The 26,888-nt window shown below is 49.1% G+C and overlaps 1 protein-coding gene and 1 non-coding gene across 2 annotated transcripts; both read right to left on the bottom strand.

Annotated features, from left to right (window-relative positions):
* Positions 1-84: 84 nt before the first annotated feature.
* On the bottom strand, positions 85-26,888 carry Iqank1 (IQ motif and ankyrin repeat containing 1). Its single transcript, XM_032890762.1, has 12 exons — positions 26,630-26,888; positions 12,422-12,555; positions 12,062-12,226; positions 11,784-11,975; positions 11,589-11,714; positions 1,637-1,776; positions 1,487-1,541; positions 1,280-1,372; positions 897-1,005; positions 697-793; positions 488-622; positions 85-419 (listed from the first exon to the last, which is right to left on the bottom strand). Exons 1-12 carry the CDS (start codon positions 26,886-26,888, stop codon positions 116-118), a joined length of 1,809 nt encoding a protein of 602 aa, XP_032746653.1. The 3' UTR covers positions 85-115.
* On the bottom strand, positions 10,050-10,209 carry LOC116890624. The gene has a single exon (XR_004386769.1). It is a non-coding gene; the product is annotated as a U1 spliceosomal RNA (small nuclear RNA).

Raw genomic sequence — 26,888 nt, 5'->3', positions numbered from 1 at the left:
GCACCAGTTCCCTAGGGGATTTAAAAGCCACTGTCCTCTAGCTTGGGTCCAGACTGGCTGGGGATATGGGATTGTGCACATAAATGCCTTGGCCACATGCTTTATTGGGGTATGGCTAGAATCCTCCACTTTGCATCTGTACACGCACTGGGAGCAGGATTTGCAACTGGTCAGCTGGTGGCCACTGAACTTTGGTGACAAAGAAGAGGCGGAAGTTCTCTAGGCGAGCCTCTTGGAACTGGGAGGGGTCGTACTCGGGTCCATCTGTTGGCCGAAGCAGTGACAGATAGCCTTCCTTTGCCAGCAGCCCACGATTCAACAAAGCCTCTGCCAGGCCAGGCTGCACTTCCTCCAGCTGTTGCTTTACCACTTCGAACAGGTTCACCTCACGCAGGTCAAACACCAGTGGCTTCCCGTACCTGTAGGTGTGTCTGGTGAGGAGGCAGTAAGGCCCAGGCGGGGCTGTCCTGGGCCCTGCCTGACACACCTGAGTGCCCCCAGGAGGGCCAGCCGAATCCTCTCTGGTTTCAAGTGCTCCGGATTTAAGGTGTCTATATAGTTGGTGTCCTGGTATCTCAAGAAAGTGGCTGCCTGTCCAGAAGGGTCAATGACAAGAGGCCACCTGAAGGCAGCCACCTGGTTACTGCAGTCTACGGGCACCCCTGCCTCGTACCCACACCTAGCCTGGGTACTGACCGTCCATCAGCACGGACGCGGTCGCCTACATCCTTCATCAGCACGTCATGAAGTTCTGCGATCCGGCACTTCAACCCAGGTTCTGTCACCTCCTCGTCTGTGAAGGTGTTAGTTGCCGTGCATGGAAGATCCCACTGCTAAGTCCCCTCCCTGGCACTGCCTCTTCAGGCCCTCCAGCTCCCCACCACAGCCCTGCCCACCCTCCGGGGCCTGTTCCCGAAGCTCCAGCCTGGCCATGGCCAGTGTCTCCTCAGCCTTCTGCGCCTCTAGCCGCAACTTGTCCACTTGGGTCTCTGCATCCCTGATGGCCTAAAGAAGGGGTTATGCTGACCGTTGCTCTTCCTGTCTCCTCAGAGCTACTTCACAGACTTTGTGGAAGGGTGGGGGTGGGGTTGGCTGTCCAGACACATGAGCTTAGTGCCTGCGGAGGACCTCCCGGCTCTGCCCGTGCCCCCAGGGAGGCCACTGCTACTAAGTTAGGTTTGGAGGGCAGAGATGTCTGGAATTCCCTTGGAAGGGGAGCCCTCGGGCTGACGAAGGGCACGGGGAGACGTAGGGAGCACAAAGTCTGTAAGAGCCCCACCTCTAGTGTGAGTTCGGTCTTGCCCAGGCCCTTCCGCTCACACTTGTCGTGCTCCATGATCCTCCGATTGAGCTCACAGTAGGCCTGCTGGAGCTGGAGGGCAGACGGGCCTTGCGGACCCCAGCAGCTCTCCCCACCCCGATCCCACAGCTCTCAGGCCCTCCCCGAGGGTCCCCTTCCTGCAGGGAGGTCTGGGTCGCAGATCACCTCCTTTTGACACTTCTGCTGCTCCTTAGCCAGCTGCTGCACCTTGGCAGTGATGCTGCAGAGGAAAGAGGCGTGCCAGTCAGAGCCCTCCACTCATTGTTGTCCACAAACCTCCAACCCAAGCCCAGGCACGCCCGCCCTCCTGCTCACCGCTTGGCCTCCTTCTCCTTGTGCCTTTGGGCCTCCTGAGCACGGCGTTGCTGCTCTGCCTCCATGTTTTGGAGCATAGCCTCTGTGAGGCTCAGGTCCCATGACTGCAGCACGCTGACCACCGCGGCCAGTGAGGCCACCTAATGACAGGGCATGTGATGCTTAGAGCCACGTGTGTCCTGAGTGTTCTGTCAACCTAGGAAGGGGAGGGGCACTTCCATTTCAGAAGATTTGGAAAGGTGAGGGTGCCACGGTTGGGAACTGATAGACCACAGGTCCCCTGGACTCACAATCCAGGTTCAAGCAGACCCAGTTCCAGTGGCTGAGCCTCCAGGGCCACTTTTGCCCACCGACCAAGCTCCTTGCCTCTGTCTCCTACTCACGCAAAGCCAATAAGGCCTCTAGGCTATCCACATGACAGGCACAGACCCCCGCTGTCTCAAGCTGCCTCAAGCTGCTTTCGTCTGCTGCCCACCTGTAGATCTACCCTTCAAGGACACAGCTCTTAAGAGCCACAAAGACCCCAGCCTTTCTGGGTGTGATGATATATACACTTGTAATCCTGACACTTGCGATGATGCTCGAGGGGGTCACAGTAAGGACGGGGATGATGGGACCTGGCAGAATTGACCATCACCCACAGAGAGCGGAGGAGAGGTTTACAGGAGAGGGCTGTGAGCCTCTGTAAGGCTGAGGACATGGCTGACCCATAAGGAGTACATCTCTCCAGCCCCTTCGTGCTGGAAAGTCAGCCCGTCTGTTGATCCCCATCTCATTGGCTTCACATTGGCTCAAAGCCCAGTAGAGACAAATGCAAAATGTCCCAACTGCTTTAAATGTAGCCTAAGTTTAGTTTTTAGAAACTCGGAGACTGCCTGCCTGCTTTTTATATCCTACAAATCACCCAGTCACTGTAGGGCCTCAGCCAAGACAAAATCAGGGGCTGCCTGGGCCTTTCTTGACCATCCTCGCCCTTCAAAACTCTGAGCTCCCTTGGTACTGAGTGGCATCGGATGGCACTGGTCCACCGCCTGCAGACGGTATTCTGCTGACACCCTTTGTCCTTGATCAGCTCCAATCCAGAGCTCCAGGCACCTGGTCCTCCCACTTTCCCCGGGGCAGCAGGCTTCCTTTTGTGAAGGGCCTTCCATTTCCGTGCCATCCTTGGACATTCATGGCCCTCACGCCCTCGTCTCCTTGGGGAGATATATCCTGGAGGTGGACACCTTGAAACCACCGCCACATGCCTGGCCACTCAAGTGGACAGCCTCTTACCCCACCACGTCTCACACTCCTTCATGGCATTTACACTATGGAGTAAAACTATCTGTTGGGCGTTTGTTGAAGTGTTTCCCCCCCCCCCCAAGCACCTAGAATGTTGCCCAACACAGCTGTTTCATCAGTTCAGTGTCCAGGAGAATCGGTGAATGGAAGAATCTATTGTATGTGTGTCTACACATACTGACGTGAATGGATAGGTGAGAGACAGGAAAGATGTCCATTCACCAATAAATTAAGGTATAGATAAATGCATAGGTGGACAGACAGTTGGATGGAGACATGGATAGCTGAAGGAATTTATGAATGGACATATGATGGTTTTGAGATATCATGTATTCCTTCTCTTTCTCCCAAACCTTTCCCATAATCCCTCCTTGCTCTTTCAAACTCATGTCCTCTCTTGTCTTTACTTGTCCGTATGTTTTCAGGGCTGGCCGTTTGGTGTTGGGTAGCCCTGTGTTCTTTCCTGCTCTCAGCATTCCTCAGTTGCCTGCAGTTCTCTGGGTAGGGCTGAGGCCTCCTGGGCTTTTCCTTGTCCCCATTAGCATGTCTATGGTCCCTGCTCAGCTCATGTTTGGGCGTCGCTGTGGTGGGACTGTATGGATACATCGTCTGGCATTCCAAGGAGACACAATCTCAGAGCAAACTTTCTGTCCCCTATTCTAAAACGTCCCCTGAGCCTTGGGTGACTTTGTAATTTAATTTTATGGGTTTTGCCTGTATGTATATCTGAACTCCATGTGTGTGCTTGTTAAGTGCAGAGGACAGTAGAGGGACTAGAATTCCCTGGAAATGAAGTTACAGAAGGTTGTTCGTCTGCTATGATATATATGGGTGCTGGGGACTGAACCTGCATCCTCTGAAAGAGCAGCCAGAGCCATCTCTCCAACCCTATATATGACTTTTTTTTTTTTTTTTGAGCCAGGGTAGCCATGGATAACCATAGATTCCTCATCCTCCTGCTTCCACCTCCTGAGTCCTGGGATTACAGGCCTGTGCCACCAGGTCTGGAATGTGTGGTACTGGGGATGGAACCCAGGGCAGCAGGCATGGTAGCAAGAACTTCACCAACTAAGGTCCATCACCCACCATGGAATATGTCTTTTTTTTTTTTTTTTCTTTTCTTTTTTTCGGAGCTGGGGACCAAACCCAGGGCCTTGCGCTTCCTGGGCAAGCGCTCTACCACTGAGCTAAATCCCCAACCCCGGAATATGTCATCTTAAATGCCTACTTTGTTTTGCTTCGAGACAAGGTCTCACCATGTAACTGTGGCTGTACTGTCCATGTAGACCAGGTTGACCTCGAACTCACAGTGCTCTACCTGCTTCTGCCTCCCAGTGCTGGGATTGCAGGCGTGTGCCACTGCTCCCAGTGGATTTGCTCGCCAAACATCCGGGCCTGGCCAATAAACAGCAAGTGATTTGCTTTGAGTGTTCTGGATACCTCTCCTCTGGGACAAAGGCAAGTGATATTCAGGGTGGTGGCTGTTCTGTCCACTGGGCTCCTCGAAAGACTCCATAATAAACAGAAGCTCCCGTCCCATCAACTGTGGGCCAAGTATTAAATACATGGACAATGGAATTTTACTCAAACCACAACAGTTGCAGTTATGATTTTAACTTGCATTTCCCTGTTAATATTGGTGAGGAAATCTGCCTTATGGTTACTGGCCATTTGACTGTATGAGCCACCATAAGGTTACTGGGAATTGAACTCGGGTCCTCTGGAAGAACATCTAGTGTTCTTAACTGCTGAGCCATCTCTACAGCCCCTTGGTTTTTGCTTTGTTTTGATTTGTTTGTTCGTTTGCTTTTATGAGGACCTTGCTCTGTAACTCTGCCTGGCCTGATACTTGCTGTGTAGTCGGGGCTGGTCTCAAACTCACGGCAATCCTCCTGCCTCAGCCTCCTGAGTGCTGGAATTACAGACATGTGCCACTATTTAAGAGGTCTATTTGTGCTGCGTAAGCTTATTTGCCATGTGTGCCTGCTTGTGTGTGTGCTCAGAGGACAGCTCGCGACAGGTGGTACTCTCTTTCCGCCACGTCCCAGGGATCAGACTCTTTTGCCAAGCCACCTCTACCCACCGAGGAATCCATCAGCCCAGGTTTAGGTATCTTTGTGAAGAAGTGCTTTGGGGTGAGTTTCTCCTTCTCTCTCGGGTTGTCTGTTTTATTTGCCTCATTAGTAGGTATGCAGAGCTATTTCTCATATAAGATAATCCTTTTACCCCGATCTTCCTCACAGGAAGCATCCAAAGCCTTTTCTCCCTTTAGATGATGTTTGTGGAATCACCTCAAACCTTTTCATAGCCAAACATGAAGACCTTTCCCTTCCTTCACACTCCTTTCGATTTCTCACTTGTCTGTCTGTCTGTCTGTCTGTCTGTCTGCCTGTCTGCCTGTCTGCCTGCCTGCCTGCCTGCCTGCCTATCTATCTATCTATCTATCTATCTATCTATCTATCTATCTATCTATCTATCCATCCATCCATCCATCCATCCATCCATCCATCCATCCATCCATCTATCTGTTTATTGTTTTGAGACAGGCTCTCTCTTTGTAAGCTCCGGCTCTCCTGGAGCTTCCTATATAGACCAGGCTGGCCTCGAATTCACAGAGATCCTCCTGCTTCTGCCTCCTGAGTGTTGGGGTCAAAGGTGTGCACCACCCATGCCAAACCCTAGAATTTCCACAGCCCACCAAGTTTGATTCTGTGCGTCATTTAGTCTTGTGACAGCCATCCATCAAGTTGTATAATTATTGTTACGAATGCTTGTCTTCCTTGGGGACATGAGAGCTGCTGAGTCCAGGCAGAGTTAAAGTCCCTACAAGGGGGCTCTGAGAGACCCGTGAATGAAGGTGTGATAATGAAAACTGGAGACCCTGGGATGCGAGAGATGCCTGAGCCGTGAGACATCTGCTGAGGAGAGCTGCAGATACAGCAGCCCTATCTGTGCAGATGTTGCAGTCTGCAAAGCTGGAGGAGTCATCTGATACAGCTAATGTCCCAGCAAGAGGGCACAGAGCTCCAGGTGGTCACGTTTTCCCTGCTGGGTTTCAGTCTTCCTTTGGTCCAGGACTTCCTCGCTGTGTTCCCATCCCTCCATTTTGGAATGATGGCCCACATTTCTTGCCTTTGTCCATTGAAAGCATGTTGTTGGTTCTTTTGATTTTTTTTTCCAGTGGGGTCATGTTTAGAGATTGCCTTGTGTCTCAGAAGAGATATTGGACTTTTTCTTTTTAAACAAGAAGTTTATTTAAACAAGATGCTTGACTTGAAAGGAGAATTATCCAGGAACATTTTGTTCAAGAATAATCTAGCCCTACTCAAAGACAGAGTGCTCTAAATGTAACAGCTCACGTACAAAAAGGTTACAAAATTGTCCTTGGTTTTTCAGTGATAAATGAAAGACATTGAAGTTCTCAGACCAGAAGGAGCTATGCAGAGAGTTTTACATTGTATGAGTTCTTTTGCTAAAACAATGAGAGCAAGGGAGCTGGAGAGATGGCTCAGCGGTTAAGAGCACTGACTGTTCTTCCAAAGGTCCCGATTTCAATTCCAGCAGTCACATGGTGGCTCACAAACATCTGTCATGGGATCCGATGCCCTCTTCTGGTGTGTCTGAAGAGGTATCAGCCAAAATACATCAGCCATTTAGTTTAAGAGAAGAAGTTCAAGTTCGGTGGGAGTAAAGGCACACACCTTTAATCTCAGCACTCAGAGGCAGAGACAGGTGGAACTCTGAGTTCGAGGCCAGCCTGGTCTACAGAGTGAGCTCCAGGACAGCCAGGGTTGTTACACAAAGGAACCCTGTCCTGAAAACAAAAGAAAGACAAAAAAAAAGCGTGATGTGTACACACACACACACACACACACACCAGGTACTTTGTATGCAATGAAGGTAGAAAATGAAAGCCATAGAAAACTTCAGGGGTTCAGGGGAGTAGCCAGGGTGTGCTGGGACCCAATTGCAGCTTTCTACTTGAGAATCTATTCTTGGCTTATAACAAAATTCCAGAATAAAAGTATCAGACTCCCTCTCTAGTAGCTATCTTCTGTGTTCTCGGTCTGGACTCCTTCCTTGAGCTTCTTGTTGGCTGTGACGAGCACAGGAGTCTCCCCAGTTGCCACACCAAGATCTCACTGCCAGACACTTTGGGTTTTTGAACAGTGTTGGGACCGTGAAAGACTACGGGTACTTCTGAAGTTGGAATAATGCATTTTGCATCAAGAGATGGCCATGAATGAGCCTATGGGATGGGGTGGGGGATAATGTGGTTGCTTGAAGAATTGTCCTTCTTTAGGGAGGTTATGGTACCTTTTACGAGGCTGAGTTATTGCTGGGGGTGGGCTTTGAGGGGCTATGGTCTCTTCCCACTTCTTAAACTTTCTTCTTACTGTGTGTGAATAAAAATGTGATCAGTCGGCTTCCTGTTCCTGCTACCACAACGTGCCTTCCCCATAATGGACTCTACTTCCCCTAGGACCAAGGCCAAATGGACTTTCTTCTTTAAGTTGCTTCTGGTCATGGTATTTTATCATGAATACATCAATGATATCCACTATAGGTCTTCAAAATTCACAAGAATCACATCATGGCAATGAATATTGAGTGGTGGGACCTCAAGCCGCTCACTGCTGGTCGGAGTGAATGGGCTGCTACAGTCATAGAACTGTGTGAATGTTCGTGGGAGACACACACTCAAGGATGCACGCAGCACACCACAACCACACTTGGAACTCCAAGTCCAGCACAAGGCATCAAATAATTCAAGATTCAGACCAGTGAACCCATTTCTCCATCCCAGTGAAAGGGGGTAAAATATGACTCTGTGCAAATCACCGCCTCTCACACAGACACAGTTTATGACGAGAGATGCCACAATAGGGCAATAGGGCATGAACTCATGTGCGTAAGATCCAAAGCAGTGGGACTAAGCTACTGTGCCTGGAGATTTGGGCCTAAAAATGGATAGGTGGGCAACTAAATGGGTCAATGAATGAATGAATGAACGAATGAATGAATGAATGGTGGTTTAAATGTACAGTAAATACAGGACAGGAGAAGCAAGGAAAGTATCCCTTTAAAATCCATCCACCATGTAGTCCCCTGGGCAGGAGGTAGGACTCTGGCACGGCCGCATTTCTGATATGGTTTCCGCTGGCTGTTTCTTGTGGTGAACCACAGAGCCACAAACACAACTTCGATGCATTCAATACCCAGCTGATGGTCTGTATTTTACAGAATAAGATCCAAGATGAGTAAAAAAAAATCAAAGAGACGACAGGGGAGTGGATGCAAGGCAAGAGAAGGGATGAACGTTCAGGTAAATGATCACACAGATGGACGGTTGTCTGTGTGAGCCAGAAGTTCAGATAGTGAATCAATCATGGCTGTTTATCTAGCGGAATACTTATTGAGAACTGTGTGGCACGATCTTGCCAAGGAACTCGATGGTTATCTCTAGTCCTGCAGAGCTGGGTCGTTACCTCCTGCTGTGTGGAGACAGCTTACGAACTTGAGGGTTGGTCTGTGGGCGGAAGAGCTGTAATCGACAGAAACCAAGAGGGTGACGTGACGAGCTGGAACCGACGGGTGTCACGTGGGCAGGTCAGTAATTTAGTGTGGATGAAGGAGCCGGGCGAAGACGCAGCTCATTGAGAGGAAGACATAGCACATCTGTTAACCGATGCCCGAGACCAGCAAATATGAGAACGAGTTGCACTCACTTAACATAGCTTCTGTCCCACCCTGTCATCGTCCTGCTGTCCTTCCCCGTCGCCACACCCACCTCTCCTTTCTTCCTGTAAAAACCAGCGATCAGTCTTTCATTTTATCGTTTCGCTGGTTTGAGATGGAAGGGTGTACTTAGTGCTGTGGCAGGAGCGCTCTCTCTCTCTCTCTCTCTCTCTCTCTCTCTCTCTCTCTCTCTCTCTCTCTCTCTCTGTTTTCCTGGAGAGCTCTGTGAGTTGCTGACACACCACGACCTCTATCCTCTGTGGCTGAAAGGTGGTCCACACTGCGTGTGTTGCAACTTTCACCTGGAAAGGGTATCTGTATCTGGGCTGTGTCCAGTTTGAAGCTGTTTCCATGCAGGCTCCAGTGGACATTACTGTGTGCACATAAGCTTCACTCTCCTGAACTAAGTGCCCAAGAACGTAATTGCTGAGGTAGGCGGTGTGTTTAGATCTTCAAAGTCTGCAGAGGGAGGAGCCCTTGTTCCTGTTTGCAGCAAGGTGTGAGAATCCAGTTTGTCTACACCTTCACCAGCGCGGGGCTCACCCCTCCCTTCATTAAAGCTGTCACGCTGTGTGCTGATTCAGGACATCCTAGTTCTGTGCTACTCTACAGGCATCACAGACTCTGCAGAGCATTCCTCTCCCTATCCATCACGGGGAGACAGCACATCCTTGGCCATCATGGCTGGACATCAGGTTTACTTGCTACAGAGATGAGATTTACTTCTATAGCCCCAGGGAAGTGTCTTTGGTTAGGTATATGATTTGTGGCCAGTCTCTCCCCATAGTTGGCCATTGTTCCTTGACCAGGTCTTGTGAAGGGAAGCCTGTCTGCCTCCTTCCTTTCTCCCGTCCTTCCTTCTTCCTTCCTTCCTCCTTCCTTCTTCCTTCCTTCCTTCTTCCTTCCTTCCTCCTTCTTTCTTCCTTCCTTCCTTCTTCCTTCCTCCTTCCTTCCTTTTTCCTTCCTTCTTCCTTCCTTTTTCCTTCTTTCCTCCTTCCTTCTTCTTCCTTCCTCCTTCCTTCTTTCTTTCCTCCTTCCTTCCCTTTTCCTTCCTTTCTCTTTCCTTCCCCTCCTCCTTCCTTCCTTCTCCCTTTTTTCTTCCTTCCTCCTTCCTTCCTTCTTCCTTTTTTCCTTCCTCCTTCTTCCTTCCTTCCTTCCTCCTTCCTTCCTTTCTCCTTCCTTCCCTTCCTCCTTCCTTCCTTCTTCCTTCTTTCCTCCTTCCTTCTCCCTTTTTTCTTCCTTCCTCCCCTTTTCCTTCCTTCTTCCTTTTTCCTTCATCCTTCTTCCTTCCTTCTTCCTTCCTTCCTTCCTCCTTTCTTCCTTCCTCCTTCCTTCTTCCTTCTTTCCTCCTTCCTTCCTTCTTCCTTCCTCCTTCTTTCCTTCCACTTTCCATGGGAGAGTGTAAATACAGTGCCCACTACCACAGTGAACTCATTTCCCCCATTTAGGGGAATTGCAGAGGTCAGCACATTTGAAATGCCAAGGAGAAGACTCGCCCTGGGAAAACCACCCTGACACCACAACAGGCATCTCCCCTGCCAGGCAGGTGTGTGCAGGGAAGCTTCTCATCTCGGTGAGGCCCAACTTTCTTTCCTTTGTCTTCTTGGTGTGGTATCTAAGAATGCTTCAACATGCCCTGGGGCCCAGAGCTATTTCCCTATTTCTAAAGGGGCAATGCGTCACTGTTTATGCTCTGCTTGAGTTAATTTCGTGTCAGGTATGAGAATCAGGTCAGAACTCGTTTGATGACCTGTGGGCTGCCAGTGGCTCCAGTTCCTTGTGTTAAGATGAGTGTCCTTCCTGACAGCTAAGAATTAGGCACCTCCCTATTACTGGAGCTCCCCAGTTACCAGCCTGTGGCTTCCCAACTGTCCTCTGGCCTCTCTGGCCTCCAAGAGACTTTGGCTCTCGGAGCACTCTCTGAACTCCCTGACCCTGGTTGACATCACTTTACCTGCTAACCCAAGAGGGAGAGGGAGTAGGCTAGGCCCAGAGAAGTGTCCACAGAAGGCAAAGCTGGGTGTGGCACCTGAGGCTGGGGGGTGCCAGGCTGGGCAAAGACTCTGGTGTCCCCTTCCTCAGGGGTACAGAAGCAAATGTTTGCCAGCAGGCCTGACACCTATCCTACCATTTCTGGTGGCACCCTCTACTTTAGGGGTGGGATCTGGGTAACCAGACTTAAGTTACAGTGACTTAAAGGTAATAAATGTAATGCCAGGTGAGGTATCAAACTCCTGTGACCCCAGAACTGGAGAGTCTGAGGCAGAAGGATTAGGGTTAGTTCCCAGCTAAACTGGACTATGAAGTATGTGTGTGTGTGTGTGTGTGTGTGTGTGTGTGTGTGCGCGCGCGCGCGCACGTACGCGCACACGTACGCGCGCCTGTGTGTAAATAAACAAATAGAAGGTGGGGGCACTTCCTGGCCTGGCTTCTCAGAGTTGCCCCCACTGCTGAGTGAGCCTCCCTATCGACCTTCTGGACCCACAGTTCCCAATCAGCATGGGACAATAGTATTCCTTCCACTGACTGGAACAGAAGAAACCGGAACAGACCCAGACCAGAGGGTGCATCCCAAATTGTTAGCACCTGCGATGCCTGGCCGATCTCTGAGGACTATTTCCTACCATCACAGTAGCTGCATCCTCAGGTGGCCAGAGCACGGAGGAGCTAAGACAAACCCTGCACAGAAATCTTTCCTGGCAGCCAGCTTTTGTTCAGAAATGGGAGTTTGATGGGTGGGACGGAACCACACGCAGAATCTAGGGATCCCGGTATCCCTACTTTTGTTTTCCTTATGAGAGAGGGTCTCTCTATTACGCTTCTGGCCTGGAACTTTTGTTAATCCGCCTACCCAGTGCTGGGATTACAGATATGCACCGCCACCACACCAGAAACCTTTGGAGTGGGGATGCGCATGCCAGGGCCGCACCTGCTCCGGAGTGCTCCCGTCATCCGCGTACACCCGGGGGTCTGCTCCGTTCTTCAGAAGCACCTCCACGGCTTCCAGGTGGCCCCCAAAAGCTGCCCGGTAGAGTGGCGTGCGGTCGAAGGCGCCCTGCAGAAGGGGATCCCTGAGCACGTGCGGGGACCAGGCCACCAGGTCCGCCGTGCGCACCACGCCCACCTTGCTGTTGGGGTTGGCACCCAGCTCCACCAGCAACTGGATGGCCGGGACCTGCCCGCCCGCCGCCGCCTCGGATAGAGGCGTGTTCCCGTGGCTGTCCTCGCACTCCACAGTGGCCACGCGCCTCTGCAGCCGCCGAGCCTTGCCGTCCTCGTCGAAGCCCACGCCTTCCTTGGTCATCAGCTGCTCCACCTGGGCGCAGGGACCAGTCACCTGTCCGCCCCGCCCAGCGCCCCGCCCACCCGACTCGCCCCGCCCACCCGCTACGGGATACAGACCTCCTTGAGCACCTGGCGGATCTCGCCCAGGTCCCCTTCGAAGGCGGCCTCTAGCAGGCGACGGCGGCGCTGCAGCTCCTCCCGCCGTGCGCGCTCCTCTGCTTCCTCCTTCTCGCGCTGCTTCCGCGCTGCCTCCTGCTCCTGGCGCACCAAGGCCAGGTAGGCCTGCAAGACATGGCCCGCGGTCACTGTCCCCAGAGCCCAGGACACTGCTGCAGTTCACCGTCACTGTGTAGCCCACATCATGGCCGTAGCCCTGAGGTCCCCGCCTAAAGCCGCAGCTCCTCTTCACACTCTGTCTAGACCGTCCCTCTTACTCAGGTCCTGGCACTCAGGGTCTTGTGCCTGGGCCGTGCTCACCGCTCTCTGCAGCTTCTCCATCTCATCCAGGTACTCCTGGCGCTCCTGCCAACGACGGGCCATCTCCTTTCGCGCCAGATGTCGCCGTAAGGCACACTGGATGACAATAGCAGCTTTGTCCTCTCTGGTTGGCGCTGGAGTGAGGAGTGTGGGGATTTGGACATCAGTCCTCTTTCCTAGCCACCATCAGTTGCTGGGGCCACAGAGAGGACCGAAGTAGTTCTCAGAAAGCATGAAGGACACATACAGTGATGGTCATGCCGCTTCCCGGCACTCAGGAGGCTGAAGCAGGAGGACCCACAGAGTCCAGTAGTTTAAAACCAGTCAGAGCTATGTGGTAGACACAGTGTCAATAGCAGTGATAAAAATTCCTAAACAGCTGAGTCTCAATAAAGTTCCTTCAGTAGAGCCAGAGAAGGAGAGAAGGACAGACATCCCCTGGGCCTGAAAATATCTAGCAATCCACAGCTAGAAAGAAGTTGTAGGAAGCCCAGTAGGAAGGACAGAAAAACAGCCCCTGGTCATCCCAGCTCACCCAGTAGAGCCAGCGGCCCTTACTGGGCTTGGCCAACAAATCCTTAAAGCCTGGTGGGTGTGGCTAAGCCGTAAACTGCCCCGAGTAGAGAATGTTCTCAAGTGGTCTCAGCCTATGGGCCAGGACACTCAGAAGGAGGAGGGAGTCTAGAACATGGGCACAACCCCATAGTCAGACCATTTTAGAGCTGTACATGTTGGCCTGGCATAGTGGCTTCCAGGAGTAAGGGGCCAGAGGACACCATACTGTCCTTCTTGTCACTAGCTGACCACTGGTGAGTAAAGCCATGGAGGCTGTTCCATCCCACAGTCTGGGCCCCTTCCTGTGTGTGTGTGCGCGTGCGTGCGTGCATGCATGGGCATGTGTGCATGCGCGGGCATGCGTGCATGCGCGCCTGTCTGCCTGCCTGACTGTCTGTATGTCTGTATGTCTGTCATGGTAGGGCCACAGCAGTGAGATCGGCATCATTCACAGAAAGCTGAAGAAAAGACAAGCAGCAAGCCAAGTGTCACGAGCACCTTCCCCTCAAGAGTTAGGGGCAGGTCTCATCTAACAGGGACTCCGAGACAGCCTGAGTGGAAAATGAGTCAGGACAGGCAAGGAAGGCAATGGAAAAGAAGACTTAGAGGGACAGACAGACACGAAGAGTGGGCAGTGTGCGGCTCTGCGGAGAGGGGAGGTCCCTGGTAATCCAGTCCAGGGATGAACATCCTGGAGCAGGAGCCAGGGGGAAGAGAACCAGAGCAAGGCACAGACAGCAAAGCCGCCTGATAACCTGGTGTCTCCAGGGCACAGGCAGATGGTGAACAGAAAGGACCGGGCTTAGAGCATCAAAAAAATAAATAAATAAATAAAAAATCCTGAGGCCCACACCGCAGAACCAGGTACTCCAGGGGCAGGGACAGGAAGGCCACTTGATCCCACGGGTTGGAGGCTAACCTGGGCAACATGGTGAGAGCCCCTTCAAACCATTTCCCCAAGCAAGAAGAAACCCCTGAAATTAATCTTGTGCGTTCGTGTGTGTGAGGTGCCCTTGGCTGAATAGCCAATGAGCCCTAGGGGTTCTTCTGTTTCTGACTCTCCAGGGCTGGAACTGTATGGGTTTCAAAATTGAAGTTGGGTCCTCATGCATGTGTAGCAGGCTATTTCCTGAATGAGCCATCTCCTGGTCCCCAGAAATGAATCTTTTGATTCAGCCTCTGGTAGTTCTGCTAAGCAAGCTGTGCCCAGGCCCCGTTTTATTTTGTTTTGTTTTGAGATAGGTTGCAGCAAGAAGAAAATCGACTACGATATTTAACATTCCTCCAAATGTTTCACGGGCATGCCAAAGGCCCTCCAAAGTAGGCAACTGGAGAACGAAGATGTGCTTAAAAAAATAAAATGGTAGCTAGGGGTGGTGGCACACGCCTTTAGTCCCAGCTCCTTCACTCAGGAGGCAGATGGATGGATCTCTGAGTTTGAGGCCAGCCTGGTCTGCAGAGTGAGTTCTAGGACAGCCAGGGTTACACAGAGAAACCCTGTCTCAACACCCCTGCCCCCCAAAATTAGAAATAGATCCAGAGCCCAATAATAAGAGCATTCTTAGACATAGGATAATGATGACTAAGAACATAAGGATGTTTGAGGAATTAAGATTGAAAACATTTGTCAGACAACAGGACCCAGTTATAAACTTTAAGAGTATAAGCAAACAAACTCTTAAGAGCTCAGCTGGGTCTCGGCATGGTGACTCATGCCTTTAATCCCAGCACTTGGAGACCAGACTCAGGCAGGTGAATCTGTGAGTTCGAGGCCCGCCTGGTACACATAGTGAGTTTCCAGCCCAACCAGAGCTATGTAGTGAGTCCCTGTCTCAAACAAAAACAAATCAAATTAAGAACTTAGTGGTTAAGTGTTAATGGCATACAAGAAAGAGCTGAAGGCAGAACCAGTAACCCAGAACATAATATAAATAACCTATTTGAAAAAAGACAGAGACAGAAGAAAATGGCTTGATGCAGGTAGAGTTGTCATAACTCATAGATTATCCGTGTTGGAAAACAGCATTTTGAGACATGGTTTCTCTGTGTAACAGACTGTCTGTTTCTCTTTCCAACAGGCTGTCCCAGAACTCCATTTGCAGACCAGGCTGGCTTTGAACTCACAGAGTTCTGCCTGCCTCTATCTATCTCCCCAGTGCTGGGATCAACGGAGTGCACAGCATGAACTCCCTAGCTGAGCTCTTTTATTTGATTGGAAGAGAGTTTTGAAAGTTAATAAAAGATATCGAGCCACAATGTTGAGATGCTATGGTAAAAAGCTAGCAAGCACACAAAACTAGAGAGAAGTGTCAAAGCTAAAGGGAAAAATATATATGCAAGCAGCAGCAATTTTATTAAAAAGGGGCACAATCCCAAGCAGTGGCATGCGTGTGCCTTCGCACACAAAAGGGATGCTTCCCACAGAGGGGAGCGCGGGCAAAGGAGAATGAAGTACACAGGAAGACAGAGGTGTGAGTAAACATGTCCAGAACAGTAGTGCAAATTCCAGATAATATGACCATTAAAATTCACACACACACACACACACACACACACACACACACACACACACACACACGAACAGCATATGAGAAAAACACTGCATTCCGCACCACCACCCCCATCTCATGGCTTTTCCATTCTTTCTTCCCTCTCTTCTAGGATGCTCCCTGAGCCTGGCAAGAGGTTGACAAGGATGCTGATGGCTTGAGAGGTCCGCAGCCCCTTTAGTCTCAGTACTTTGACCAGTTGTGAGTCTCTGCAGTTGGTGCTGCCTGCTACAGAACAACAACAACAACAACAACAACAACAACAACAACAACAACAACAGTTTAACTGTGGTGGTTTGCACATGCATGGGCCCAATAGGATCATGTCTTTGCCCCGTCCCTGAAAAAGAGAGCTGTTTGAAAGGGTTAGAAGGATTAAGGAGGGTTGGGGATTTAGCTCAGTGGTAGAGCGCTTGCCTAGGAAGCGCAAGGCCCTGGGTTTGGTCCCCAGCTCTGAAAAAAAACCAAAAAAAAAAAAAAAAAAAAAAAAAAAAAAAAAAAAAGGAGCCGTGGCCTTGTTGGAGGATGTGTGTCACACTGGGTGGACTTCGAGGTTTTAAAAGACCGTGTCAGACTCAGTGTCTCTCTCGGCCTGCAAATCGGGATGTACTCCTTCTCCAGCACCATGTCTGCTGTGTGCCACCATGCTTCCCGCCATGATGACTAGCCCTCTGAAACTATTCCAGCCCTCAATGAAATGCTTTTTTTTTAAATGTAAGAATTGCTTTGGTCTTGGTCATGGTGTCATGTCAGAGAAACAGAACCGTGAGTGAGGCACTAACAAATTCTGACAGCAGTGTTCATCCTTGCATAGACATAACTATTTAGCCACATCATACCCGCTTAGCAAAGCAACAGCAGAGTCTGCCACGCTAGCGTCCGTGACCTCACCGGCCATGGCTTTTGGCCAGGTCTACAGTACCAGATGAGAGCTCTTTCCTGTGGAGCAGGCCTCACGTCCAACCAGAAAGCAGTTGGTTAGCCCAGAACAGACTTGCACCAATGGACACGTCTTGCCTGGGCAGACAGTGGTGTCATAGTTAGGGTCCACAGCAGTGTTAGACTCTTGGTCACAATCCTCACCCAGCCACCTGCACAGCCCTTTCTAGCACTAGAGAGTGAACTAGCAGGGAGGGGGCTTCCAGCTCAGTCCCCGGCTTGATTTCTGTGTCTTCAGGGAAAAAGTCTTCAGCACTAGGTCCTTAGCATCTCTTTCTGGTGGACAGTCAACTGCATTGGCATTTCACGTATTATTGTGGGAGCTCAGGAGGCTCCGTAACCTACAAATCATTGTGTGGTAGCTTACTTCCGGCACTGGAATTTTTATTTAACAATCTATAGCTTCTGGAAGCAGCCTTATCTAACCATGAGACCTCCGTTCAAATTCTATTCCTTCCTTCCTTCCTTCTTTCCTTCCTTCCTTCCTTTCTCCCCCCCCCTCCTCTCCCTCCTCTCCCCCTCCTCCTCCTTCTCCCCCCTCCTCCCCCTTCCTCCTCCTTTCTTTTTAGATTTATTTATTATCTATACACAGTATTCTGCCTGCAGTAAGCTGACATGCCAGAAGAGGGCACCAGATCCCAGTACAGATGCTTGTGAGCCAGCATGAGGTTGCTCACAGAACAGCCAGTCAGTCCTCTTAACCTCTGAGCCACCTCTCCAGTCCTCAAACTCCTTTTTTTTTTTTTTAAAAAAAAGGGAATGTTGGTTTAAACTAGACGACCAGGTATCAGTTTCCTTGTGGCTTTTTCACACAACCTCAGCCTTGGCTTATCAGTTCCCACTTCCTCTTTCTGTCTTCTCCCCATTTAGGCCTTTAACCCTGAGTATTCCTCTCCCCTTCATACCACGTGTGTTTTGTTATCCTGGTCCCCACAACCTAAAGCCTCTTTTCCCCCCATCTCATGGGCCCCTTTCTAGTTTCTTGGCTTTAAACACACTCACTTCCACATAAATGTACATATATAAAAATTAGAAGGTAGGGGCTAGAGAGATGGCTTGGTAGTTAAGAGCACTGACGGCCTTTCCAGAGGATATAGATTTGCATTCGCATGGTAGCCCACAACCATCTGTGACTCCAGTTCCCGAGGACCTGAAGCCCACTTTTGACCTCCACGGACATCATGTGATGCACAGACATACATGAAGGGAAACACATACGAGCACATAACATAATTTTCTTTTAATTAGAAGGTAGAACACGCATACAAGAGAACACATTTGTTTCTGAACCTGGGTTAACTCACTTAATGTATTATTTTCCAGTTACATCCATTTTCTTCCAGAGTCCATTTTTCTGTGTAGCTGAATATGACTCTATTGTGTATAGGCACCATGTTCCCATTCATCACTTGATGAGCATCTAAGGCTCGTTCCAAATGTGGGTTTACAAGTATCCCTATGGTTGGATATAGGATTGTCCTCAAGAGTGTTATGGCTGGACAGAGGGAAGTTCTATTTTTAATTTTAAAAAGTTTAATTTTAGGGCCTGGGGATTTAGCTCAGTGGTAGAGCGCTTGCCTAGCAAGCACCAGGCCCTCCTGGGTTCGGTCCCCAGCTCTGGGGGGGAAAAAAAAAGTTTAATTTTAAAAGAGTTCTTTTGTATGTTAGAAATTACTAGTCCTCTGTCCGATGTGTAGCTGGCCAGGGTTTTCTCCGATCCCATAGGCCCACCATTCTCCCCACTCTGTTTCCTTTGCTGTAAGAAGGATTTGAGGGCTTGAGATTCCGTTTGTCAATTGTTGGCCTGATTTCCTGAGTGCTGGCTACAAAGTGACACTTTGTTTCCAAATTCTTGCAGATTGTAACAACATATGCCACTGCACAAATAAATAATTCCCCAAGTCTCTTATCCGGAAGTCTTTTCTCCTTTCCACTCTTAAAAATCCTTTCTGTCTGTGATTTCTTTGTTCTGTGCTCTCAAAACAAAAACAAAAATAAAGCAAATCTTCTAAGATCATTATGTAAATTCTCTACCTCAGGTTTGGAGGGTTCTGGTGGGGATATCGTTTTGCTTTTGGAGACAGAGTTTCTCTGTGTGGCCCTGGCTGTGCTGGGAACTCCCTTTGTAGACCAGGTTGGCCTGGAACTCTGAGATTTTCCTGCCTCTGCCTCTAAAGTGCTGGGATTAAAAGTATGCACCACAACAGCCAGGCAAGGTGGATTTTTGTTGTTGTTGTTGTTGTTGTTGTTGTTATTTTGCCTTTTTTTTTTTTTTTTTAAAGCTAAGGATCAAACCCAGGGCCAAGAGCTCTACTACTGACCTAAATCCCCAGCCCCTGAATTGAACTCTTATTTAAGAAAACAGGTAATAGCAACCCTGTGGCTTGCCTCCATCTCAGCTGATGACCTCATCATGATGAGGTGACTGTAAGCCACTTTTTTACTAAGGTTAAAAAGAGTACGTGCCATGTAGCTTCTCCCCCATCTTGATTAAGAATGACCACGTGGTATAAACCAACTAAGACAGCACCCCTAAAACTTCTTAGTGCGGGGGTTGGGGATTTAGCTCAGTGGTAGAGGGCTTGCTAGGCCCTGGGTTCGGTCCCCAGCTCCGGAAAAAAAAAAAAAAAAAAAAAAAAACTTGTTAGTGCTACTGAGCCTTTCGATCGTCACTGTGTCTCCTTTTTAAACTGAAGAGACACAGGTCTCCAAAATACATTGGATTAGAATAGATTTGTTGTATGGTGATGAATTCCTAAGGCTGTAAGGAGTCTACTCAGGTTAACAAAAGCCAACTAAGAGATTTACAGTTAATCTCTTCTGCCTTTGCAGTGTTCAACCCATGATTCTAGGAAATTTTAAATAGGGAACAACATGTGTTTGATAAATAAGGTACGTTTGATATGAATTCCTAAGGTTTGCTCAGGTTAACAGTGACTGATTGAAGATAATGTCTAGCCTCTTTGTCTTGGCCAGCTTTGTTGGGTTTTAGCAGTTTGAATAAACTGAGTCATATAAGAAACTGATACTTTTTAAAGGTACACTATGAAAGGACCAAAGAGAATACAGTCCCGGTCTCTCTGCAAACTGTATGCATGGTTTAGATTTTTATTTTGATGCCAAAGGATCTTCAGTTAAATCTTCAACTCAAACTTAACAGGGATAAACTCGTGATCTTGTGAAAGCTACTAACTTGTAAACTGCTAGGGGTAATTGGGTAATTAAGACATGCATTTAATGGCCAGTCACTTTATAAATGATCAAATTCTGTAATGTGCTCAGAACTGTGCAAGTACAAATATAATTCATTTACAGAACAAGCTTTATTTAGCCTCCTGAATGTTTTCAAGGTTAACTGGAACAAGTAAATAAAAATAAGAAAAGCTTATTAAGCCTACTAGATGGCTCTCACTGCCCTGCCCCTCCTCCCCTCTCCCCCCCACCCAGAGATCTGCTGTATAAGGCATTTAATGTGTTTAAAACAAAAAACAAAAAACAAAACAAAAAACAAAACAAAAAACTTTGGGGCTGGAGAGATGGCTCAGTAGTGAAGAGCATTGACTGCTCTTCCAGAGGTCCTGAGTTCAAGTCTTAGCAAACACATGGTGGCTCACAACCATTTGTAATGGGATCTGATGCCCTCTTCTCCTGTGTCTGAAGACAGCTACAGTGTACTTATATATAATAAATAAATAAATAAATCTTAAAAAAAAAAACAACCTTCCTGTGATAGACAGAAATGCCAACTCCTAGTTACAACCCTAAGGTCTCCAGAGAAGACCCTGGGAACAGAGGGCACACAACTGGACTGTGTTAATACTAACCACTGGAAAAAGAGTTGTCCCATGCCTTGCCTACTGCCAAGGTCCTGCCCACACTGTAGTCACTGTTGGCTTGACTACCCTCCTCTGCCTCACCAAGGTAGATCCGTTTTCCCAAGACCTTCTGGGTCTGGCCTCTGAAGGCTAAGGCTGTCCTCTGTGACTTCCAAAGGCAGACAAACTCCACCCACAAGGAAGTCATTGAGATTATCACCAGGGAACCCAGGGTAACTGTCCAGGTAGCAGCTAAGTCTCTGTCATTTTAACTCATACAGAGGCCATTTGGGTTGAAATCCTTGCTCTAATTTATCCTTCTCAGATCTCTGATGATGTCGATGGACAAACTTAGCAGTTTAAAAGCAGCAAGCGCCCAGTTCCCCATTACCCAGCAGCTGCCTGCGCAATCCATTTCAGATGTAAAAATAAGACTCCCAGAAGGTTTCCCTGGCTGGCAGACTTCACTCTGAAAAGAGATAAACCCCCTAAGCAGGTTTTAGGATCAGTCTTTTACTGTTCCCCTATTTAAAGGAGCTTGCTTTGCAACGGCTGCTCTCAGTGGTCAGCCACTTTTATCTTCCGGTGAATGACTGGGTGGAAAAAGAAAAGGTTTGAGGCTTCTAAGTTCCGGTGGTCTAAGAAAGTCATTGACACACAAGCTGTAAAGGTCGGGGGTGGGGTAATTTAAAGTATGTGAAAAATGAGAAATGGTTCAAATTTCTTCCCCTCTCTATATGCTATTGTTATATTAAGACTTCAAAAGTTCAGAGTTTTGGCATTCATCCGCGGAGTTATGATGAGCTATTAATCTAGCCCTGGTAAAGCACTGCTAATATTATCCTAGTCACAAGTATAGACTTAGTGCCTCCCATTGTGCTGAAAACATCACTGACCAATTTATACACCCAGCCCCGGGACAGAGGAAAGAGTGTTCGTGCTTTTAACCCCAAATCATTTTGGGGGTCCCCAAGCTTTTGTAATGACTCAAAGGCATGAGTGTACTCCAGCTGTTTGTTGACAGGGGCGCAGCCACGACAAGGATCAAGGCCTTGAGACCCATGGGAAATGGACAAAGCCCCCATAGGAGTCAGGGTAGGGGAGAGCTTCTTTCTGTAGTCGAAGTATACCTGTGCACAATTGGGCTGCGTGTGTAAAACTAGCAACCTCACTTTAATCCTGCTGATGTTCACACTGGTGAACGAGGATTTCTGTGCATATTACAGACAGCAGTGAAGTTTTTGTAGCCCAAAGTTTCTCTCTATTTATAAAATGATAGAAAAGGGTGCCACATCCTGGGCAGCTTTGCCTTGGCACCCTGGCTAAGGCCAACGAGGGGATGAAGAAATGGTAGAGACGCACGTGCAGAAACGCCGTGGTCCGGTGAGAAGTTGCACTCTGGTGGGGCTGTAACCTGGACCTCAGTGTGAACACCAGCAGGAAGAAACTGAGGTTGCTAGTTTTACACACGCAGCCCAATTGTGCACAGGTATACTTCGACTACAGAAAGAAGCTCTCCCCTACCCTGACTTCTATGGGGGCTTTGTCCATTTCCCATGGGTCTCGAGGCCTTGATCTTTGTGGTGGCTGCGCCCCTGTCAACAATACAGGTCCATTCAGAACTTCACTGCAGTGTGCCTTAGTTGTGGCTTTACTGCCTGAAGAGACACCGTGACCATGGCTGGCACGCTCATTGGAGGCTGTTTTGGAACAGTTTGCAGTCTCCAGTTAATTGGAAATCTGCTGGAACAGATATACAATAGGAGCAGAAGGTAAAGTTAAGGAGCTCAGAGGTGCTTTGACCCTAGGTGTATACTGGGAATGTCCAGGCCTGTGACCTTGGTAAGTGGAGTGAGGGAGGAGACACAGAGAGGCCTCATCTTCAGGTTTGGGCAGTAGGCAGAGAAGCTGAGGCTGTTGATTGACAGGCGTAGTTATCTGGAGTCTGACAAGTGGCTTCTAAGTTGAGACTCTCTGAAGCTTCAGAGACCTCAAAGCCAACCCCTTAGTGACACACCTCCTCCGACAAAGCCTCCCTACCGCAACAAGGCCACACCTCCGAACAGTGCCACTCCCTGTGGGCCTCTGGGTGCCATTTACTTTCAAACCACCACAACCAGTTACCAAAAGAAAGTGGGGGAGGGGCTGAAAGCAAGATGGCTGAGTGGTTAAGGGAGCTTGCCACCAAGTCTGATGACCCGAGTTCAATCCCTAGGATCCAAACAGTCAGTGAAACAAGAGAGCCAGATCCTCCAAGTTGTTCTCTGACTTCCATACATGCACTGTGGCAAACATGTGCTTGCCTACACACACACACACACACACACACACACACACACACACACACACACACAAGAAATGTTTACTATAAGAAAATATGCCCCCCAAAGCCCCCCAAAACAAAAAAAGCTCAGCATGATGGCACACACCTTTAATCCCAGCACTTAGGAGTCAGAGGCAGGTGGACCTTTGAGTTCAAGGCCAGCCTGATCTACAAAGTGAGTTCCAGGACAGCTAGGGCTGCATAAACAAACCATGTCTCAAAAAACTAAAAAAGGAAGAAAGGAAAGAAGGAAGGGAGAGAGAATATGAGGGCCTAGCAGATGAAGCAAACTTTACATTTTAAAAAAGTGTGGGGTTGGGGATTTAGCTCGGTGGTGCCCTGGGTTCGGTCCTCAGCTCTGAGAAAAAGATGCGCAAAGACCTTGTTTAGCCAGCAAGTGGCTCGGAGGTGAAGGGGCCACCGAGTCTGACAGTCTGAGTCTGATCACCGGAACCTAAGTAGTAGGAGGAGAGCGTGAGCGTCTAAAAGTGTCCTCTAACACCCATATGTGTACAAATGGGTTAATAAAGTAATTTAAAAATGAGACTCCATTGCCGAAGACAGCATATATTGTGGTCACAGGACAGAGAAATCAGGCTGCAACTGAGCGCACTCTCTCCACGCCGGTTCACCCTCTTAACGGTGTGCAGGCTTCTTGGAGCGGATTTGCCATGGACAGTTTACCACCGCTGTGGGCCCTAACTATGGCACCGCAGACTGTCCAGGCAAGACGTGTCCATCGGTGGGCGCAATAGCAGCAAGACTGTTGTGTAGTAAGCCGCTGCTTTCCGGTTGGACGTGAGGCCTGCTCCACAGGAGGGAGCTCTCATCTGGTACTGTAGACCTGGCCAAAAGCCATGGCCGGTGAGGTCATGGACGCTAGTGTGGCAGACTCTGCTGTTGCTTTGCTAAGTGGGTATGATGTGGCTAAGAAGTTATGTCTGTGCATAGAGTGCTGCTGTCAGCTCTAGTTGGAAAAGTTGTCGTTGCTTTGTAATGGGCAGCAGGAACTACAGAGGTTACTGCGCTGAGACTCGTGAATGCTCAGTCATAAACGGGGCACCTACATGGTCCGCGGCAAGGCTCAGGGAACACTGCAGAAGAGATACAAGAATGACAATCAATGAAAAGGGGCGACCTGTTGTTTGATGCTGTTTTCCAGGCAGGACGGGGATATTATAACCTTAACTCACAGCAGCGAACACAAGACCTGCTCAGTAGGGAAGGGAAGGGACCCACAAGGCCCCACTCCGAGACCTCTGGTCAGTTCATGGTTGCTGGGGAAAAGAGAGACATTTTATTCATTGGTGTAGCCACCGATAAGGTGGCCGTGCTCCTGTAAATAGTCCCTCACCCACACTCCTGTAAGCGACCCTAGGGAAATGTGTCCTCCCCTCCCATGTGAAAACAGAAGGAGACTGGTGGGAAACAAGATAGGATTGGTGGAGCTGGGAGGGGGACAAGAGAGAGAGCATCGAGGGTGAATATGATCAAGTAACATTATATATTTATGTGCAAATGTCAGAATGTACAGTTATTGTATGATTATCTATGAGTAACGTACGATAATAAAAATACAAAAAGTTTAAGAGAAGGGAAAAAGAACATTATATAACCAAAAGCTTTACTACATGAGGGTTCTACACATGCCTGCACGTAATGGTGAACCGTCAATGTACAGAGAGAAAAGAATCTCAGCGTCAAGGAAGAAACAAACTGCAGGACAAGAGCTGGAAGCCCGTGTGTCCCTAACACGGGCAGAGCACCAGGCGGAGGTGGAGAAAGAAAATAAAACAAGAAAACCATGGGGACCCCAAGAAAGCCAGGACTACCCCACACACTGCCCGAGGGCACAGGGGACATTATCTTGGAACACAGGCCAGGGGTCTCAGTGACTCCTTTGCAGAGAATGTGTTCCACCTTCTTTTTTTTTTTTTGGTTCTTTTTTTCGGAGCTGGGGACCGAACCTAGGGCCTTGCGCTTCCTAGGCAAGCGTTCTACCACTGAGGTAAATCCCCAACCCCGTGTGTTCCACCTTCTTAACCAAGGGATCAGGGACAAACTCACAAGGGAGATTAGGAGAGTCTTAGGGACGGGAGGAGACACGGCACGGGAAAACCAGGGAATTAGAGATTTACTCTTGCATTACTCAACAAGGCAGATCTCAAACCAGCAGCCCACCTTTGTGACTTAAAGAAGAAGAGGAAAGGGGTTGGGGATTTAGCTCAGTGGTAGAGCGCTTGCCTAGCAAGCACAAGGCCCTGGGTTCAGTCCCCAGCTCCAAAAAAAAAAAAAAAAAAAAAAAAAAAAAAAAAAGAGGAAAACTCGACCCGAAGACAGTAGAGGAGAGGAAATAAAGATGAGACAGAAAATGAAAGGGAAAAGCAAGAATCACTTGCTTCTTGCACTTGCAGAAGACCCAGGTTCGATTCCCAGCACCCAGAAAGGTGGTAGCAACCACTTATGACCCCAATTCCAGGGGATCTAGCACCTTCTTATGGCCCCCACAGACATGTGGTGCACAAACCTATGTGTAGGGAAAACACCAACATGTGTCAATTTTTTCACTTGATCTTAGCCAAAAGGCCGAGAAGCGATGTGTCAATTTTTTCTAATTAAAAAAAATAAACAACAACAGAAGATTGGGGAGAAGAAAGACAGCTTCTCTTCTATCTAATCCAGAACTGCCCCCCCCCCCAGCAACCAGGTGAGATAAAAGAAAGGCATCGAATAAGAGAGGGAGGACGATTTGCCTTTAGATCCTGAAAACACTAAGCAGGTCACCAAAGTATCGTGTGAACTGATAAGCAGATTCACAACTGACTCTGTTTATAGAGTGGGATTTCAAACCTGTCCTGTGTGCAGAGCAGAGGACAGGCGGCACTGTGGCTAGGCCCAGTTCCAGCGGGTACAACATTGCGTTGGGACTGTCCTGTGTGTCCAGATGGGCAGACTTAGTGGCCCACTCGGCTCAGCACTGGTCAGTGGAACAAGGGTCGTCATGGAAGGTGGGGCCCAGTGAGAACCCCCCCTTCCGGGAGTGATGAGCCTGTACAAAGTGCTTTCCTGGGGGAATCGGGGATACCACCACCCCCTGTTCAAATCCACTTCTCTGGCCTCTGTGAAAAGCAGATCAGCTTTGATGGTGATCACAGGAGGCAATTCCTGGGCAGATCCACGCACACTCCTGGTTGTTGACAGCAGGACTGCTAACAGACAGGACTGCTAAAGTGGCAAACACACTCTCCTATCTATGTCCTCGGGAAGAGTAAAGGCGGCTGAGCCTCATGGGGCAAAGGCAAGAGTATACTCTCCCCCTCCGACCTGGGGCTGAGGCCGCTCACAGCTTCTCTGTTGTTGGGGTAAAAGTTCGTGAAGGCCAGGGCAGGCCTAACAACGGCTCCCAAAAAATGCCTGTATCCTGGTCCCCGGAACTGGTCAGTGTGTTGAGTTTATGGCCAAAAGGGACTCAAGTGGTGGATGACCTCAGGTTGCTGACCACCAAGGAGATGTGACGATTAATCTTGCTAACTTCACAGGATTTTGGGTCTCCCGCGAGATACACCCCTGGAAGTTTGTTCAAGACATACCCTGAACGTTGGCGGCATCATACAATGGACCAGGGTCACTGGCTGGATAAATAGGAGAAAGGAAAAGAATACCAAAGGAAAAGAATACCAGGCATCCTCCTGCCTCCCAGGCCTCTCTTTTTGTTTGTTTGTTTTATATTTTATGAGACAGGGTTTCTCTACTATTAGCCTAGGCTGGCCTCGAACTCAGAGATCTGCCTGCCTTCGCCTCCCAAACGCTGGAATGAAAGGCATGAGCCACCACACCTAACCCATTCATCCCTCTCTGCTTCTTGACTGTGGCTACAACGCGACCGCCGCCTTGGGCTCTTGCCATCATGTCTTCCCTGCTGTGATGGACTTCGGTTTCTTTAAACCATAAGCCAAAAATAAACCCTTCTTCTCTGGAGTTGATTTTCGTCAAGCATTTTGTCAGAGAGACAGGAAAACTGACTAACCCTGGAGGCGATGTGCCAGTCTCCGCAGAGTCCAGTGCACGCGCAGGAAGATGGAGGCAGGGAATGCAAGGGGGATAGACGCTACTCGGAAACGAGGGCAGGGGCCCTCTAGTAGGGCAGGGGTCTTAAAGCTGGGAGAAGGAGGAAACACAGATTTGGCCACAGTGTCATTAGAAGGACCAGGCTCTGTGCCACCTCCTGGTGTGGCTATCCGGCAGCCAACCCACGGGATTTCTGGATAGCAAGCATGGATGCACAT

This window comes from Rattus rattus, chromosome 1 (genome assembly GCF_011064425.1).
Source record: "Rattus rattus isolate New Zealand chromosome 1, Rrattus_CSIRO_v1, whole genome shotgun sequence".
Lineage (NCBI taxonomy): Eukaryota > Metazoa > Chordata > Mammalia > Rodentia > Muridae > Rattus > Rattus rattus.
This window is presented reverse-complemented; position numbering and strand designations above follow the sequence as displayed.

Coding starts and splice junctions, on each gene's coding strand:
- Iqank1 (XM_032890762.1), bottom strand. CDS start 26,888: ATGTGCATCCATGCTTGCTATCCAGAAATCCCGTGGGTTGGCTGCCGG. Junction 11,715..11,783: donor GTGCCAACCCCAACAGCAAG/GTGGGCGTGGTG, acceptor CCCCTTCTGCAG/GGCGCCTTCGACCGCACGCC. Junction 1,542..1,636: donor AAGGAGAAGGAGGCCAAGCG/GTGAGCAGGAGG, acceptor TTTCCTCTGCAG/CATCACTGCCAAGGTGCAGC.